The 17,863-nt window shown below is 36.5% G+C and overlaps 2 protein-coding genes across 2 annotated transcripts; both read right to left on the bottom strand.

Annotated features, from left to right (window-relative positions):
• Window positions 1-4,937: 4,937 nt before the first annotated feature.
• On the bottom strand, window positions 4,938-5,902 carry LOC131332673 (G-type lectin S-receptor-like serine/threonine-protein kinase LECRK4). The gene is given in 3 exon segments (XM_058366972.1): window positions 4,938-5,074; window positions 5,077-5,535; window positions 5,863-5,902. Coding segments are annotated over 3 exon segments (636 nt in total).
• A 7-nt stretch (window positions 5,903-5,909) lies between these two features.
• On the bottom strand, window positions 5,910-6,614 carry LOC131332078 (uncharacterized). The gene is made up of 2 exons (XM_058366134.1): window positions 6,196-6,614; window positions 5,910-6,114 (listed from the first exon to the last, which is right to left on the bottom strand). The coding sequence occupies exons 1-2, from the start codon at window positions 6,581-6,583 to the stop codon at window positions 6,089-6,091; spliced, it is 414 nt and encodes a 137-aa protein (XP_058222117.1). The 5' UTR covers window positions 6,584-6,614; the 3' UTR covers window positions 5,910-6,088.
• Window positions 6,615-17,863: the final 11,249 nt, after the last annotated feature.

Genomic DNA, 17,863 nt, shown 5'->3' with positions numbered 1-17,863 from the left:
CTGGTTCCTACTGCCGGTCTCTACATTCGGGAGAGGCCGGTTCGGCTTAACGGCGAGGCTGGGCTCCGGTGGTTTGTACGGCGGTGGCTGTCGGTGTAGTTAGGGTTTGTAGGATGGTTTGGGTGGGCTGGTCCAGGCTTGGACCGGTTTTGGGTGTTTGGTCATTATTGTTTTATTTGGGTGTCAGGTCGGGCTTTAATGTATTATATGTTGTGGATCCTGATAGACATTTCGGTGGTTTAGGCTTTGCCCTTGTGGTGTTTTTCCAACAGTTTGTTGGATCCCTTTCCCCTTTCCCCGTTTTTAATAAAATTTATCTTTTGCCGATCAAAAAAAAAAAATCTAACCAATCCGTTCCCTATACAAAAAATTAGATCCGAACCGTTGATATTGCAGAGTTTGAAACTAGCAGGTGGACTTACTCCGTAGGTGGCAATGTTCTGAAATGGCTTTACATTGCCAATGCGGAATGCTGAGATTTGGCAATGCTATTCCGAAGGTACGATAACCATTTTCCCTACTTTACTCCTCTGCAGTGGCAAATTCAAACGCTGTTTGTGAGTCTATTAGGAGATGTCGAAAAATTGTGATCGAGTTAGCATAGTAAATCCTGTTCAAAAAAGGAGTTGCATAGCAACAATTGCAATTCCAAAAATCATGCCAAATAGCTTGGTACTGCCAATTTATAGCATTAATCTCTTCTTTTAATCAATGTCATAGAAGCTCCTTCCGCTTGTTATTAGAGATGCTCGATCTATTGTCATTCGAGATGCTTTGTTCTGTTGTTATGGTTTTCACCCTCAATTTCGGGTGAAACAACAATATATTTGACAAAATAATCATCTTCTTTTTTTATCGGCAAATGTTTGTAGTATTTTGAGAATAGTTAGATTAGCTCATAGGAGGAGGAGTTGAACTCATTGCAAAATAATCCTTCGACTAATATAACTTTGATTCTCTGAGAAGGATTTTTGTGTAACTGTTGCACCTAGGCTGACAAAACCATTCCAAACCGTCCAAGTTCGGGCTCGTGCTGCCTCGTTAAAAGCTCTTTTGAGATCAGTTAGTTTCATGAACAATCTAAGCTTGAACATTTTTTTTTAAAGCTCGTTAAGAGTTTAAACTTAAGCTCGAGCATGCTACTTTTAGGCTCATTTGACTTATAATATCTTAAAAATTCAAGGTACTCGAGATCGGTGCGTGATTGGCTCGGCTCGTTTGAGATTGACTTTTTTAGTTTAAACATTTTTTAAAACTCCTATGTTAAGTTATTAAACAAAACAAAGGTTACTCAATCAATTGTTTGGCTGTTAATTTCATTTATTTGCCTCAGCTGCACTGTGGTGTAACGGTATCTCGTATTCCCTCACACAATGTTAGTCCCACAACTATGTAAGGTGCAGTACCCCACATCTGATTGTAGCACTCTCTCTCTCTCTGGTGGTAAAAATAATGTGCACAGGATATGCCATTTCCAAAGCTAACCTTTAGTTTTAAGAGGTGTATCCACTCTTGTGTTTAAAAGGGACTGGACCTAGGGGTGTAAACGAGCCGAGCTGAATTGAGCTTCGGCGAGTTCGAGCTCGGTTCGAGCCTTAATGAGCCTAGTTTAGTCATTCACTAAACGAGCTTCTTTAATTGAGTCGATCTTCCCTTAACGAGTCGAGTTTTTGTCGAACGGGCCGAGCTTTACTCGGCTAGTTTAGTAAACAAGCTGAAAACTCGAGCTCGGCTCATTTATTAAACGAGCCGAGCCGAACTCGCGAGCTGTTTGATTGGTTTACAACCCCAACTGAAACGTTTAGTAGGCCTATTCGTGGACTCTTCTTAAGCTCAACGGGCCTCTAAGACGGGGTTAGTGGGGCCACGTGTTTTGTTTTGGACTTGGTCCACACTCTTTGGATATAACGGGCCACAGTCAGATGTCCACAAAACGGCTATAAATCAAGTTTGATTATACGCTACAACCAATTTGGATGTATTAAAATAGTAATTAATATCCAAAGACAACATTTATACGCCACAACCAAGTTGGATATTAAAATAATTAATATATATATCTCCAAAGACAACATTATACGCCACAACCGATTTGGATATTAAGCCCACAAGATTTGGTATAGGTTTTTTTATTGGTAAAAATCAAGTTTGATTTGAATCAAGAACTTCTGTTCTGTGGAATTGTGGCGAAAGTGTTCTTGGTAATTGCGGACCCAGTCAATGAAATCACTAATTTCTACTAAGCAATAAGTCGTGGACTATAACTTTTTGATTTTGTTCTTATTTAAGTTTGTTTTCGCGTATGTTAGTTTTGCGTTAGTCTCGACGAGATGAATCGGAAATATAAAAAATTATGACTTTTATACAAGTATTTTGGGAAATATCCAAGAAAAACCAAAAAAGTCGGCTTTACAGGCTTTTTCTTGGATATTTTCCAAAATACTTATGTAAAAGTCATACTAATTTTTTATTTTTTCGACTCTTCTCGTTGAGACAAATTCCTAATACATAAAAGTTTGGTGTAAAACTAACATACGAAATTTTTTTTGAATAAAGACAAAACAAAAAAGTTGTGGTCCATAACTTATTACTTAGTGGAAACGCTCCCTTAGGCGACATGGAGAGGAAAACACATATCTTCGAAGGCGACAAGATCTCTAAAATTTGCAAGTGGAGTGGTTTCAAGTGGTGGCCATTATATACTCTCATGCATTTGGTAGGGATTTAATCTCACTAACTTAAACTAACAATACTGACTTTCGCCATAAAAAGCCAAATAACTTGTTTGAACCCCAATAACATTGCTCAAAATACTTGAAACTCAAACTCTTTGATAGTTTGATAGTCATAAGCGGGGACAAAAGTGGGATTTGAAAAGGTGAATGGTAAAATGGAAGAGATCTTCCATAATTTTTTGATACTCCAAATTTGAAAGTATCAAATCTCATCCTCTCAAATGGATGATTGGTTGGATTTTTCGTCCTTGCTGATTTTACATTTTTGCCCTTGCCAATCTATCTCCCGTATCGCACCTTCCAGGTACTTAAGTTATTGTATTTAAACTGGTTGTGCAACTGAAGTTATTGATCTAAAATGTATGGTCAAAACTTGGAGTAATCAGTGCCGCCTCAAATTGCTGAAAGTCATTCTAAATATTGGAATCGATCCTCGATTGCTGGAATTCCAAGGATTAGAAGCTGAAGTAGCTCCTCCTACAGCTGGTTTTGATGTTTAGTTGCAGAAACTTCATGAAACTAACTTTAAAGCTGGAACCATCTCTTCAAATGCTGGAGCTGTGAATTTGGAGCTGCAAATTTTGCATTTGTTAGTTGGGAAAGATGTTCAAAAGCTCATGCATGCATACATGTCAAGTTCTAGCTTTCATTTAACTGCACTGCTGAAGATAAGAAGGAATTCTGTTGTATGATGAGGGTGGGAAATACTCTAGGAACCCCTGTTATATGATAAATTTTTGGGTGCCGGGTGGGTACCACGTGGCGGTGCCCACGTGATGTCCGAGCAGCCCATCCGGGCCATTCAAAAGTGTGTTAGACGGCCAGATTGAAACCCTCTTTTTCCTCTCATTCCACCACTCTCTCTCCTCTTTCTCTTTCCAAATCCGAGCCGTCTAAAACCTAAATGGACAGCCCAGATACACTGCTCGAGCAACCACGTGGTGCCCGCTCGGCACCCAAAAATTTCACCAGTTATACATATATGATTCTTGTTTTCTTAGTTCATGCTGCTCCTTAACTAAACGTATGATTCACTTACTGTTATAACGTATGATTCACTTACTGTTATAAAGAAGAACATAAACTCGATTAAGGGTGGTAGTTCACAGGCATATCTCACATACAATTAGAAATCATATTTGTCTTCTTGTTATGAGCCGATAGAAAAAACCTCAATTCTTATATTAAAAAAATATATTAAGGTGTATTAAAACCATCTCCCTTGGCTTTATACTAACTTCCTGGAAATGAAAATAGACCATAGTTTTTTACAATGTTCCTTTGTCATCACCTCTTTTGTGACTTGGGATAGTGTTAACGCAATAGTGTATCTTATCTTAAAGCTATAAGAACAGTCCCAAAATGCAAATTTGACTCCATTTGTGCTTCCGTTGATGTTTTCTCCCCTCTTTTGTCTTGTATTGTTCGTGCTAGATTAGGTCACTGCTTTTGTATCTTCATTTTGGGCCTTCATGGAGGAAACTACTCACTCAGCAGGTATTGAGCTGCTCATATTTAGTGTTAACACTTGATCTTGATCTTTATGTTCCTAATCATATTCATTTTCTTTCTCAATGTCATTCATATTGCGCGCTATCATAACCCACCTTCTTAATGTCTCATGACTGTTAGTATTGCTCTTTCTTCATCTTCATAACCCTTCGGCGACAAATTTTTGGATTTCGTCGCCAAAGGGTAGCATTTAGCGAGGAATCTAGAATTTGTTGCCATAGGGGTAGCTTTTAGCGACAAAATTTCAAAATCCGTCGCCATAGACCAATTTTTTTGACTAATTATTTTCTTAATTTATAAAAATTCATATTATTTAACCGTAAAAATACATATATAATTAGATATTACATAAAATATAAACAGAATAATTTAATTAAAAATTGGTCATAAAAAGGTAATATAAACTAAATCTAGGAGTATTAGTAATGAAGTCTTAAGTGGCACGGGAGGCTCTGATATTAGTTCTAGAGGTTGTGAGTTTGATTGGTGGAAAAAACAAAGTAAAAGTAATTTTTTGGTTTTTGCTTTTAGTGATTTTTTTTTTCCCCGTCGCTAGGAGTCTACCGCGACGAGGATAAGACTACGGATTTTTTTCGTCGGCAATGTTTATGGCAACAAAAACGATCTAATTGGCGACGAAAAAAATTCGTTGCCATAGACGAACTTTGTTGTAGTGCTTTTTGCAACAAATTATCTTGAGCAACATGCACCGAAGCTACGTACATCCACTTAAGTTGTCACAAGTACATTTCTGAACCACTCTGGAGCCACATATCCTCGAGTCCCTCTTATCCCTCTATGAGTTCAAGTTTGATTGAGCACGAGGGATTTGCCAATCCAAAGTCAAAAATTTGTGGTCTGAACAATTCGTCGATGAGTATGTTTTGAGGCTTTATGTCACAATGGATTATTGGGGTACTGCAATCTTCATGTAAGTATACCAGTCCTCTGGCAATCCCTAGAGCTAGTTGGACCCTATGATACCAATCAGGTCTTGGGATGCCAAAGAGGAAATCCGCCAAACTGCCATTGCTCATGAACTTATACACTAGAAGCCTGTGTGTCCCCTCATAACAACAGCCCAGCAATTGGACCAGATTCTTGTGATGGGTTCTCCCAATCTCATTCAGTTCGGCTTTGAATTCCCTATCTCATCCTTGTGACAACTTGTCCAACTTCTTGACTGCAACTTGAGTGTTAGAACCATATTTCACTGAGCCTTTGTAAACAATGCCGAATGAATGCCTTCCCAGTTCTTCCTTGAACCCTTTTGTCACATTTTGGAGCCCTTCAAAAGTAAAAACATGCAAATTTGTTTTGAAGATCACAAGCGAGTTTTCTGATTGTCACTTGTTTTTGGAATCTCAGAGCTCTTTAGCATTCTAATGCTAGGCGTGATTCCTCTAGTGGTTTTTCAAGGTGTCAAAGAAAATCAAGAAATGCCACACATAACTCTAGTGATCAAAAGAACCACCCAAAGACGTAGCATTAACAACACTTTGTTTCCTCTCACTGCTGTTGCATTTTGTAGTCTCCCATTTTACACAGGCAATCTCTTCTTCTTCTTCTTTTTGATCGGCAAAAAAAGATTTTATAAATCTTTGAAAATGATTACATAGATTCAACGAATTACGAGCACACCAGCATAACGCCATGGAGAACCAAACCCAACGAAAGACAAGAAGCCAACCAAAAACACTACAACCAAAACCGTAACACCCACTAAAACAATCTAAACAAAACTACAAGCAAAGCAACCTAGAAATCTAGAGAATAAATACCAAAAACCTACAACCACAATCGAAACTCAAAAGAACGACCGGAAACGCCAAACCTCGGATTTAAAAATCTATAAAAAGAGCGGCACCTTCCTCGAAATCATCCTCTTCCTCGTTATCGTCATCTTCCTCCAAGTCAACATCATCAAAATCTATAAAAAGAGCGGCACCTTCCTCGAAATCATCCTCTTCCTCGTAATCGTCATCTTCCTCCCAGTCAACATCATCCTCCCAGATAGGCAATATCTTCTTCCAACATGATATGCCATTGAATATAGCAACAACACAATCGGAATCCTGCGAACAAGCTCGTATACAGTGTGTTAGATTTAATGGACCCAAACTTTCATCATCTCCGAACAGGAAGTTAATGTTTGGAACCTCAATCAAATCGTACGAGTCTTCCGCGGGGTTGCTTGCTCCTTTGTCTGCTAGAGAAGAGTTACCGTTAGTGGCAGAAGGCGATGAGCCCAAAGGCACATTAGAAGCAGCAAATAAGGGCAGAAAGGGCAAAAGGGAGAGGAAGATGATCGGAGGTGGAATAGCTGAAGAAGCCATTGAAGATGTTACTCTTTAACTTCAAAGAAGGTTTAATACTACAAAATGAGATTGGGTACTGAATTAGTCAATTCACAAAACCTTGTACTACGTAATCAGGTGGTAATGAACTATGAAGCACAGATACTCCGAAACAAGTCACGTACGAGTATCGGATACGCGAGGGATACGGATACGCGCCCGATACGTCCCGATACGTATTGGATACGGCAAATAAGTATCCTGCATTTAAATTAAATATTTTTTATTTCGGATACGCGAGGGATACGTGGGGATACGGCAGGATACGTTTAGGATACGGTCGGGGTTAAAATGAAATTTTTTAAAGAATCAAGTACAAATTAAAAGGGAAAAATTGTAATAATAGCATCACTTATATAAAACTTAGGAAATTATGCACATCGATAGATCATTCTATGAACCGGTCGATATTTTCCTACCCTAGATCGCTTCACAAGGTTCTCTCTATTTTATTGGTGTGGGTTTCTATTGTTTACATTATATAATAAATTATATCTAATACATACACTGGTACATAGATATATTTGTATATATATGAAGTATATTATATGCATACCGATTAGTCTATTGCCTACTAACCTGTATTTTTTTTTCTTTTTTACAAAATTTTAATCTTTTGGATGATATGTTCCTACTCTTTTGAGATTGACATGTACTTCATGCTTGGTATTAGTAATTCAACTACTCTTTTATTTCTTATGACTTCACTTTTATGCCTAGGAGACTAATAATTATAAAAATGTATAATTTATACAGCTGTATCCCCGAAGTATCCGTATCCTATTTTTTTAGGTTTTGACGTATCGCCGTATCCATATCATGTGGTATCTGTATCCCGTATCCGTATCTGTGCTTCATAGGTAATGACAGTTTGAAGAGTCAATAGTCGATGGTGATTGCGTTATTGAAAGCGCTTATTATTAGAATACTACGATAAAGGTTATCACTACAACACGAAAGGGTTATAGCGAGGAAATATGACGAGGAAAATGGTTTTTGTCGCTGATAGTATATTAATGTGAAGAAATTTAATTTCGTCGCCTTTTCTAGCGAGAAAACAGATTTTCTCACCAAAAGACCGTTTCTAGCGAGGAAAACAGATTTCCTCGCCAAAAGCTTACATTTGGTGAGGAAATCTGATTTCCTCGCCTTTTTTACGACTTATTATTTATATTCATTATTAACTATGTTCATATGTATTTGTAATATTACAATGGTAAGACATATCATATGTATTTGTAATATTTCAATGGTAAGACATAATCAACTACATAGTTTAATACCATTATCAAATTTATTAAAATAAAAAAGTGATAAACGGGAAAAAATAGTTTCCTCGTCAATTGCATTGAATTGGTGAAAAAATCTTATATTTGTCACTTTTCTTATTCTAATTAGCAATGAAAGATATCTTGAAGTGTAGGTGTCGAGGATTTATTTCATAGTAATGAAAATCTCAATAAAAGATAATAAAGTTAAAAACATCTTGAAGTGATGTAGTATTGAAACTAGCTCGAAGTTAATTAGATCATCACAAATCTATTTTCAAAACATCTACATAAAATACACTATTTCACAAAAAAAAAAATACACTATTTCATATCAATTGTGCATTCATGCTGTAAAGAATTTTTTGTGTGAACCGTTATTGATTTTTATTTAAACCAACTTAGGTGATTTTATTGGCATTCCTATATATATATATAAAATCCGGATTTGGTCAGGACGTCCTGACCGGAGCGTAGGTCTGGACCACGATCTTAGCCGTTGGATTGTGTTTTCAATGATCCGGATGCACGGATAGTTTGTTCACGCAAACAAATAATTTGTTTGCGTGAACAAACTATCCGTGCATCCGGACCATCGAAAACACAATCTGACGGCTATGGGAGAAGTCCGGACCTAAGCTCTGGTTAGGACGTCCTGACCAGATCCGGACTATATACACACACACACACACATACATATTATGTGTGTATGATAGATATTGGGTAATTTAAAATTTTAAAAAATTTGTTAAAGATGGAAAAATTTAAAAAGTATTGTCTTTACTAGTTTTAGGATAATCTTATCTGAATATTTACAAATTTTGTTCATATTATTATAGCAATGATGAAAAGAGCTTTAAAAAATAACTATGAATCTATAATACCCTTTGTATTTGGCAAAAAGAAGAAGGTCAAATGCATTCTTAAAATTAAAAAACGACAGTGATGTCTCTTGTCGCTCAGAATCTAGTATTAAAATATATCTCGAGCTTATGATAACAAAAATCTCATTCCATAATAGCTAAGGATAATTCCATCAAAAAAATTAGAATAATAACACATATTATTAGTCCTTTAAAAGTTACTATCAGATACCAATATAAAATATTTCAACCAGAAAATTATTGTGTTTAAGTCTCGGGTGCCTATGGAGATTAAGTAATTTTAATTTTCTTGTGCCCATAATCTCTGTAATTTTTGAATTTGGTAATTAATAAAATTGTGCAGATCAAAAAAAAAAAAATGTTGTGCTAGCAAAAAGTTAAACTTGTTCAAATAAAGTTCAAATGCTACAAGAGTACAAAAAGTCGAAAAGACATAATTAATGTTGAAGAAACTAATTTGGAGAGGTGAAAGAGATTCTAGAACGTAATATATAAGAAAAAGTTCACCTTTCTACCCAGAGGGCCAGAAGTGTAACATAATGCATAGGGATGGCAATCCCGGCCGCCTCACCCCGCCCCGCCCCAAATGGATTGGGGATTCGGGGATTTTTTGGAGATCAGGTAGGGGATGGGGATAATTATTTTTAAAAAATGGGGAACGGGTAGGGGATGGGTACGAGTCGATCCCCGCCCCGCCCCGCCCCGCCCCGCCCCATTTGTGTGTGTGTGTGTGTGTGTGTGTGTGTGTATATATAAAATAAATGAGTTATATACATAAATGAAAGTTATATAGGAGTACTATCTATACATAAGTGAGGAAGAAAGAAATAAACTAAATCTCACTGTCAATTAACATGGAAGTAATTGAATTCACGTACCACGGATAGAAGATTAGTAGAAAAAAGAGCTCAAATCGATAGTTCTAGTCAGATAAATATTGTTCACGTCTGATAAATATTGTTCACGTAGGAAACTCATGAAATAGCGTCGTGTTGAGAGACTAAGAAACGAAGCTTTAAAGAGCCTTGCGTGTGTTGTTTGTTCTTGGCGTCTTGCTGCAGGAGGGGTACCGGATTAAGAATACCGGTTTTTCCTGTGGTTCCAGTTGGATCCCCGATTCCCCACGGGGATCCCCGTTCTCCGTTTGGGGAGGGGATGGAGGATAAAAAAAATTCCCCGGTGGGGATCGGGGAGGGAACGGGGATGGGGATGGATTTGGATTTGGGGATCGGGGATGGGGATAGTGGTATCCACCTCCTACCCGCCCCATTGCCAACCCTAATAATGCAGTTGATAGGTGTTGCGTGTCTCAACTAAGAGGTCGGAGGTTCGAGTGTTGGGAACTGCACAATATGTGGAGATCCGGCTTTCTTTTTAGATTTTAATTTGTTTAGTGAGGAAAAAATCCTCTTGCAAGCCCTTTTGCGACAAAATGGCAGAATGGACGACAAATAATATTTGTGAGGAAAAGATTTAGCGAGGGAAAAAATTCCTCGCAATTGGGTTCGAATAGGCGAGGAAATCTATTTTTTCCTCGCTAATACTTTTTGCGACAATGTTTAGGTGAGGAAAATTGGCAAGAAAAAATTTCCTCGCTAATACATTTTGCAAGGAAATCAGGTGTTTTTGCGAGGAAACTAAATCCTCGCTACATTCCTTTCGTGTTGTAGTGTATGCTGAAGTTTGCTAATTTGTTTTATTTTGTGGGTGTTCCCTTATTATCAAAAATCTTGAACAGCAAAGCAACTACGTAATCAACCAGCCAAATGCGCGAAAAAGAGTTGACTTGGCAATTTTAGTAGTTGACTTGAATTACTGACGCTATATATTAGGGGGGTTGTATTGTTTGAAGATCTACTAATTTGCTGTGTTTAGATTATGTTTTAACAATTTTTGTGAGTGGTGTATCCAAAAAGAAAAACGAAAAGATGTTGGTGATAAAATTCCAGGGGCCACGTGACCCCCGTCACATGTTGGCTCCGCCTCCGCTTGTGTATAATATATCATATATGGAAAGGGTGGGGAAGAATGTGGAAGTGAGAAATTCTTTATGCTAGTCAATGCGCATTATCAGAGTGAACGCCAAGCGTGAAAACATGATTAAATTATTTAAGGTGCTTTGGGATTCTATGTTTAGAATAAATGGGACGTACTAATAGGCTAACATTCTACAACTTGCCACACAAAAAAACGCATAATTGACACCCCCAGAAATACAAGATTCCCATGGCCAAAAGTAAAGAAATAACAAACCAAAAATATAGAATTCAAACTCCCTAAATGCGCAACCTTAAAGTAACAAAATTTAGAATTCACACCCGTCCCCTAACCCCTATTACAACACACAATTCACACACCCATGCAGAATCTACACTCTCTTGAATCATTTTTTTTTCAGTATAAAATTTATTCAAAATGGATCTCGTTAGATAATTCTCTTCGAGTAGGCTCCAAAAATCTATCTATACTATATAGGATTGCAGAATGGCTTTTCGTAAGCAGAACCATCGGCGCGACAAGTGGTTTCAATTTATTGGTCGGCACAATTCTTAGTCAAATTATTTTCGAATGTTTTGAAAAAATTCTTTAAGGGTAACAAATCCTTATTTTGTGGGATAGTATTTTAAACATGAAAACATTTAAAAGGATCCTATTATTAATTTGAGGCATGATTTATGGAATGATTGAAATGTAACTATACATATAGTGTAAGTCGATTGTATACCTATCGACTAAAAAAAAAAAATTAAAGCACACCCATTCAATTCGATCAAACAAGCCATACAGCATCCACAAAAAATCGCCTAGATTATGATCTACACAATAGTTAAGTTCAATCCTAAATTCCTCAAAGCAAGGAAAACCGATAGTTGTTGATCAATTCAATGTTCGGACATGCGGGCTGCCAATGACATGGGTCTTTATTTCTGAGAGATTAATCTTCTCCTGCTTGTGTTGGGCTTAGTGGGCCCACATGTTTGGTTTTGGACTTAGTCCACGAGCTTGTTTGGGTACAATGGGCCACAACCGAATGCCCACAAATCGGCTGTAACGGGCTACAACCAAAATATCCACAAACAACCAATTTGGATATTTGGCCCAAATGGTTTGGTATAACGGGCCGCAGCCTAATGGAGTATCCGCATGATTTGTTTTTTATTTTATTTTATTTTCTTGATTGGCAAAAAAACGTTTTACTGAGAAACCTTGACAAATGATGTGGGGGAAAGGGAGTAGAATCCAACTAAAGGTTGGACATGGATAAAAAAAAAAAACTAAAGGTTGGACGAAAAGGAAAAACCCGTTGAGACTAAGCCCAAACACACCCTAATGGCCAGGCCCCCAAATAAAATCCTCTAATAAACACATGGGCCTGGTGTTATATTCAGTTTGATTTGAATCAAGAATTTCTGTGGAGATTAGCAAAGAGATAAGGAAGTAACAAGAAAAATAAATAAATATAGCCACACTCCTACCAGTTTAGTGTTCTTGGTAAATTGCAGATACTGTGTCCAAACCCAGCCTAAGAAAATCAGGTTTTAGATAGAAGATTCTTAAGGCAACAGAGTTCTCACAAATCTGCTACTAGAGTGGTACCAAGTGACAGGCACAGCGTACTCCCACACATTTGACAGTGATTCAAAACTCACAAACTAAAATTAACAATGTTGACTTTTGCCGAGGAAAAAATGACAAGTTCTCATCAATATATCAAGGGTTAAGACATAAATGATGGCAAGAAAGTTGCATTAAGAAATGAAAATATTATTGTGCCTTTTGTACTTCATGTTGATGTCAAAATGTAGACAGGCGGTTTGCGCACTTTGATAGGATTCCTCGACTACTAGTCTCAAGGTGGTGGTGTTTTCGGCTATAGAATGTAGCGACCTCCTCTTTTACAAGTTCAATAATTTTTTTTGAACCAAATAACAAGGCTCAAAATACTTGGAAATCAAATTATTTGACAGTCATAAGTGGTCTCTTGTATACCCCTCACATTTTTGTTTTCCTAACTCACTAATGTGAGATTGGATGTATTACAATCTCCCTCACTTTAGTGCACAACTATCGCTCGCTGTTCCACCCATGACCTAGCAACTATCTCGGACTTGTTCGTTTGAACTTTGAAGTACTTAAAACTCCAGCGCACTTTAAAATCTCTTTCAAAATCCAAACCAAACAGGGTTCAGTTTTTTCCTTTCTTTATTCTTTATTCTTTCAACAAGTAATGGTGGTGCGGACCCACAAATCAAGTAGCATGGTCGGTGTGAATTTGTGAGAGATTTCGTTGTTTCTAGCCATAGTACTAAGTATTACCGTTTGTAATAAGTTGTTAAATAACTCACCCTTTTCTGGCCAAAAACTTGATTGAGCCTAGTAATATGGCCCGAATTAAATTAAGGGAAAATGATGGCCAATAACGTGTTTTGATAATTAATACCCGTCAAGGACATTTTCAGCATTAATAAATGTTCTCAGCATGTCTTTGGCGAGTATAAATTATCAAAATACGTCATTGGCCATCATTTTCTCTTAAATTAAGGGCAAATTATTTGGTAGTAAGAGCATCCGCAATGGTAATAATCAAAATCAATAATCAAAATGTGTCATGTTAGCATTTAATTATCCATTTAGTCCATAATCAAACTTAACAACCTCTACCTTCACATTGGTTTTTTTTGCATCCCTAACAAAAAAAACCCCTACAATACACAATGCACAGTTGTCCAATCGCAAACGAGTTTCAATCACGCACCCGACTATACCAAATTATTCGTCTCGATGAGACGATTCTAATGTGGGATTTTTTTAAGTTATTAAGTTTGGTTATTGGTAAAAGTTTTTAAATTTGATTATAAAATAAGTGAAATTTGGTTAGTTGATAAAAGACTTGTAACTCTGCTTATGGTGTGTTTTTTGAATATTATTGTTAAATTTATTTATTCACATTCATTTACTTATTACAATGGAAATGCTCAAAGAGGCAGAGTCCATTGTATATCCTTCACAGTTCACACTTGCAAAAAGTCAGTCGTTGGGCGGGTGTGTGTACGATAGTCGATGAATGGCCTCTCAAATTCAAAAAGTCAGTCGTTGGGCGGGTGTGTGTACGATAGCCGATGAATGGCCTCTCAAATTCTCATTACTCACTTTGTCATGTACCGATGTTCTTGTGCATTTTCAACCATCGGATCATATGAGAATATAGAGAGATCAGCTGTGTTCACTTAGGCTTGTCCGGAGCACCAATGCTAGTTTGACACATCATCAAAGACACAGAAATTGTGGACCACTTTGTTTGAAAGTCAAATGCTAACTTAACCAAGATAAATCATCTCTCTCTCTCTCTCTCTCTCAACCAGGGTCCAAAATTCCAAACAATACTCCATTTCTAGACCTGAGTTTAACACTCCTACTTAACTAGGTGCGCCCCCACCCCTCTCTCTCTCGATCTACACGAGTTAAAACACTCAGCAAAGTAGATTGAAGATTTAAGATAGTAATCACTAAACAGATAAGGGGCACAAACAAAAGAAACCCAAACTATAAATTTGGCTAAATAACAAGTGATTTTAATCCACAAGATGGGATTGGTTCGAAGCTGGATTGCAAAGGAAGGCTAATTCTTGTTTCAAATTCTTCGATTTACCAAAAAGCATGGAAGGATTTGATGGTGGGAAATGGGAATAACGACCTGTATTTTGCCGATACAATGTAGCAGCTAGGAGAGAGAGAGAGCGCAAAGAGAGGGGAGCACCAAAATATTGTTTAAACCATGGTTAGGTTAACATGTGACTTTTTTTTTTTTTTTTGTGGTAAGCATACATGTGACGTGTGACTTTTGAATAGGGTGGCCCGCAATTTCAATGATTTAGGTGACGTGGCAATATAAAATTGGTTGTCCGGGCAACACTAGTAGAATGGCTAATCCGCATATACTCCATCTATCCTAATTTATTTATCCTTTTTGAAAATTTGCACCACTTTTCAATTAATTATATATTATAATCATAATTTATTAGACAAGTTTGAAAATATCATTTTAAAAATTAATTAAAATATATCGAATAAGATTCATATTGCGTATAAAAAAGTATTATCAGTTGAAAACTATAACCAATTTTCAATTCAGTTAGGATACAATGAGAGACTACAAATTAATTTGGGACGGGGTCTTTACACTAATGATTAACTTATGCATCATAATTTTTTGATTTTGTCTTTATTCAATTTTTTTTTTGCGTTTGTTAGTTTTACGAAAATTTTTTATGTGATATAGGTTCGTCTCGACAAGAGAAATCAGAAAAATAAAAAATTATTACTTTTACACAAGTATTTTGGGAAATATTCAAAGAAAAACTCAAAAAGTCAATTTTTGGACTTTTTATTGGATAATGCCTAAAATACTTGTGTAAAAGTCGTAATTTTTTACCTTTTGAGTTTTTCTTTGGATATTTCTCAAAATGCTTGCGTAAAAGTCATAATTTTTATTTTTTTGGTTCTTCTTGTCTGGACAAACCCATATCTCATATAAAAGTTTAGGGTAAAACTAATAAACGCAAAAAAAGTTGGAATAATGACAAAAGCACAAAGTTGTTCAAAAGAAAAAGTTCCTAAATAGAGGAGTCACCAATGTTCTCGATTCTTGTTTTTCTCTGTGGTTGAAGAGTCACCAATGTTCTCTTTGTGGTTGAAAAAAAGTAGGAAATTTCTACTTTTTTGTGGGTGAGATGTCAACTCGTGAAGACAAGTCTGGTCAACTTTGGTAGTCAAAGTCTTTGGAGAAGCTACTTTCTTAGACCGTACGTATCATCTGATGGGGGACCCAACCATGTGCGTCAATGTCAACTTGTTTTGTTGCTTTAACATTGTGGGCAAGTCGCATAATTTGTGCGTGCTTGCATAAGTTAGACCGTGAACGTGAAAGCGTTTTTAAAATATATAACGAACTACTAGAACTAAATTCTATGAGATTAAGGATTGAGAGAGCGATTGCAGTACAAGAATTAATAGAGTGAGAGCAAAAATTTTTACTAATAGCTGGTCTCGTTTCGCTAAAATTTTTATTTTTTAAGTATTTATTTTTTGTTTTACATGATAAGTCATTCTCTTACAATAATACATCACATTTAATTCAAAAAATAAGCGCTTCCCGTTCCGCTAAGGTTCTAATTTTTGAAATACTAATTTTTCATTTTACAAGATATGTTATTCTCTCACAATACATCACCTTTAATTCGAAAAATAAGTATTTATTTGGGTTGGTGGAATACTTCTTTATTAGAGAACCAATTAGTAACTCTTCTCTCTCCACCAGTAGTGACCAAGGGTCGAGTTCCACGAGGGGTAGGGCTTTAGGAGCCATAGCTATAGATAGCCTCTTGACTTCCTTGTACTAACTCTAATACCCCCACTAATTCCTGCTAATGCATATAATATTAGAGAAAAAAAATTTATAATTTAAAAAATAAGTACTTCTTTAGTTAGTGGACCACACAAGCTTGTGGGGTTAGTAACTTGAACATGGACAATCAATTGCTGGAGTAACTCATATTGATACCTGTCCTCAAAGAGCTCAAAAGACACAATACCGCGTTACTTGAAAGTGGAATATATGAAGTGGAATGAGTGATTAGGTGAATTGGCTCTAAGTGTGGCGTTGTGGAAGAGTGGTGGTCTCGTAGGCTTTGGCTATTGAAGCATGGGCCCTTCGGATTGCTTGCAGTTTGGCAATAGAGCAGAATTTCCCAGAAGTGATCTTTCAATCTAGCTGACTGTAAGAACCTCATCTCCTACATTACTGATTCCAAAGCACAGTGCCCATGGGAAAATAGCTACTACAATTGTGGCGGACATTAAGGAATGGCCCGGGACAAGAAGGTGGTCGTTCGTGTAATCGTGCTCCCAACGGAGCAGCAGCTCACTGGATTGCATCACAATGTATTCTGCCCGATTTAGAATCCATTTTGCTTAGAGATGTGTCTTGAGCTGTTTTGTTGTCTCTTGTGGCATATTCAAAAAACAAAAAAAGTGATCGATCAATTAATACGATTTTGAGATCCCTTCACTTATTGTCAATTTGTTTTGAGATGAATATAAAGTTTCCACATTCATTTGAATGTTTGGAATGCTATGGCCAAATAAGAGGCGTGTATTTGTAGTCTTTCCCTATCTCTTAATATATAATATTTTTTTATACTCCGTATTAAATATGAATTTTGTTTGATAAATTTCAATGAGCTCTTTTATACAAAGTTTTTAAAATAACTTAAAAGATATATAGCTAATTTTTCGAGACTTACAAAAAATAAAAGATGATCAAGAATTTGGGACAGAGTAGTAAATAGTAAGAGGCTCTTGCATTCGCAATCCCAAACATGGACTTCACTTTTTTTTCCTGGAATTTATATTAGCCCATCAATTCGAACCTGAAAATTTCCTCGAAAACACTATAGCCTCCTCCCAGGATCATTCCTGGGTTCTCGTAAACTTATAAGGCAAATGCTAACGACCGCAATATGGCACCGGTTTGTGTAGCTCACGCGCTAGCTTTGCAGCTTTTTTGCTGTGAAAGTCAAATTCAATGTCAGAGTATGCAACATCACTTTTACTGTGTGCACTGAAATGACATTTGTACCCTTCTTGTTGTTCCCAATTCTCACCTCATGTACTCGCTCCCACCTCATTACTTTTACAAGTACTACTTTACTCTCTCTCTCTCTCTCTCTCTCTCTCTCTCTCCTCTCCTCTCCGTTTCTCTCTCTTCATCACTTTTCTGTATCTCATTTTTTATTTTCGTTCTAAAAATGTTTATAACTATTACTCCACTATTATACATATTCATTTTTTACACAAATTATATACTCAACTCTACTCGTATAAATGTACTAAATGAGATCTATATTAAATATAAAATTATTTAAAACTAAAATTTTAATTTTTCAATGTGAATTTTATATTATTGTGGCAAAATCATTTCCCATAGTATATCCTTCTGAAACAACCCAAAACAGCCCTTTTAGGAAAAAAATCAAATATATTTTTTTTTTTACCTTAACTTCTAACCCCTTAAGGAAAAAAAAGCAAAAAGAAAAGAAAAAGAAAAT

This window comes from Rhododendron vialii, chromosome 7a, assembly GCF_030253575.1.
Source record: "Rhododendron vialii isolate Sample 1 chromosome 7a, ASM3025357v1".
NCBI lineage: Eukaryota > Viridiplantae > Streptophyta > Magnoliopsida > Ericales > Ericaceae > Rhododendron > Rhododendron vialii.
Note: the sequence above shows the minus strand (reverse complement) of the source record. Positions and strands in the feature narration are given on the sequence as shown.

Coding starts and splice junctions, on each gene's coding strand:
- LOC131332078 (XM_058366134.1), bottom strand. CDS start 6,583: ATGGCTTCTTCAGCTATTCCACCTCCGATCATCTTCCTCTCCCTTTTG. Junction 6,115..6,195: donor AGAGGATGATTTCGAGGAAG/GTGCCGCTCTTT, acceptor ATTTCGAGGAAG/GTGCCGCTCTTTTTATAGAT.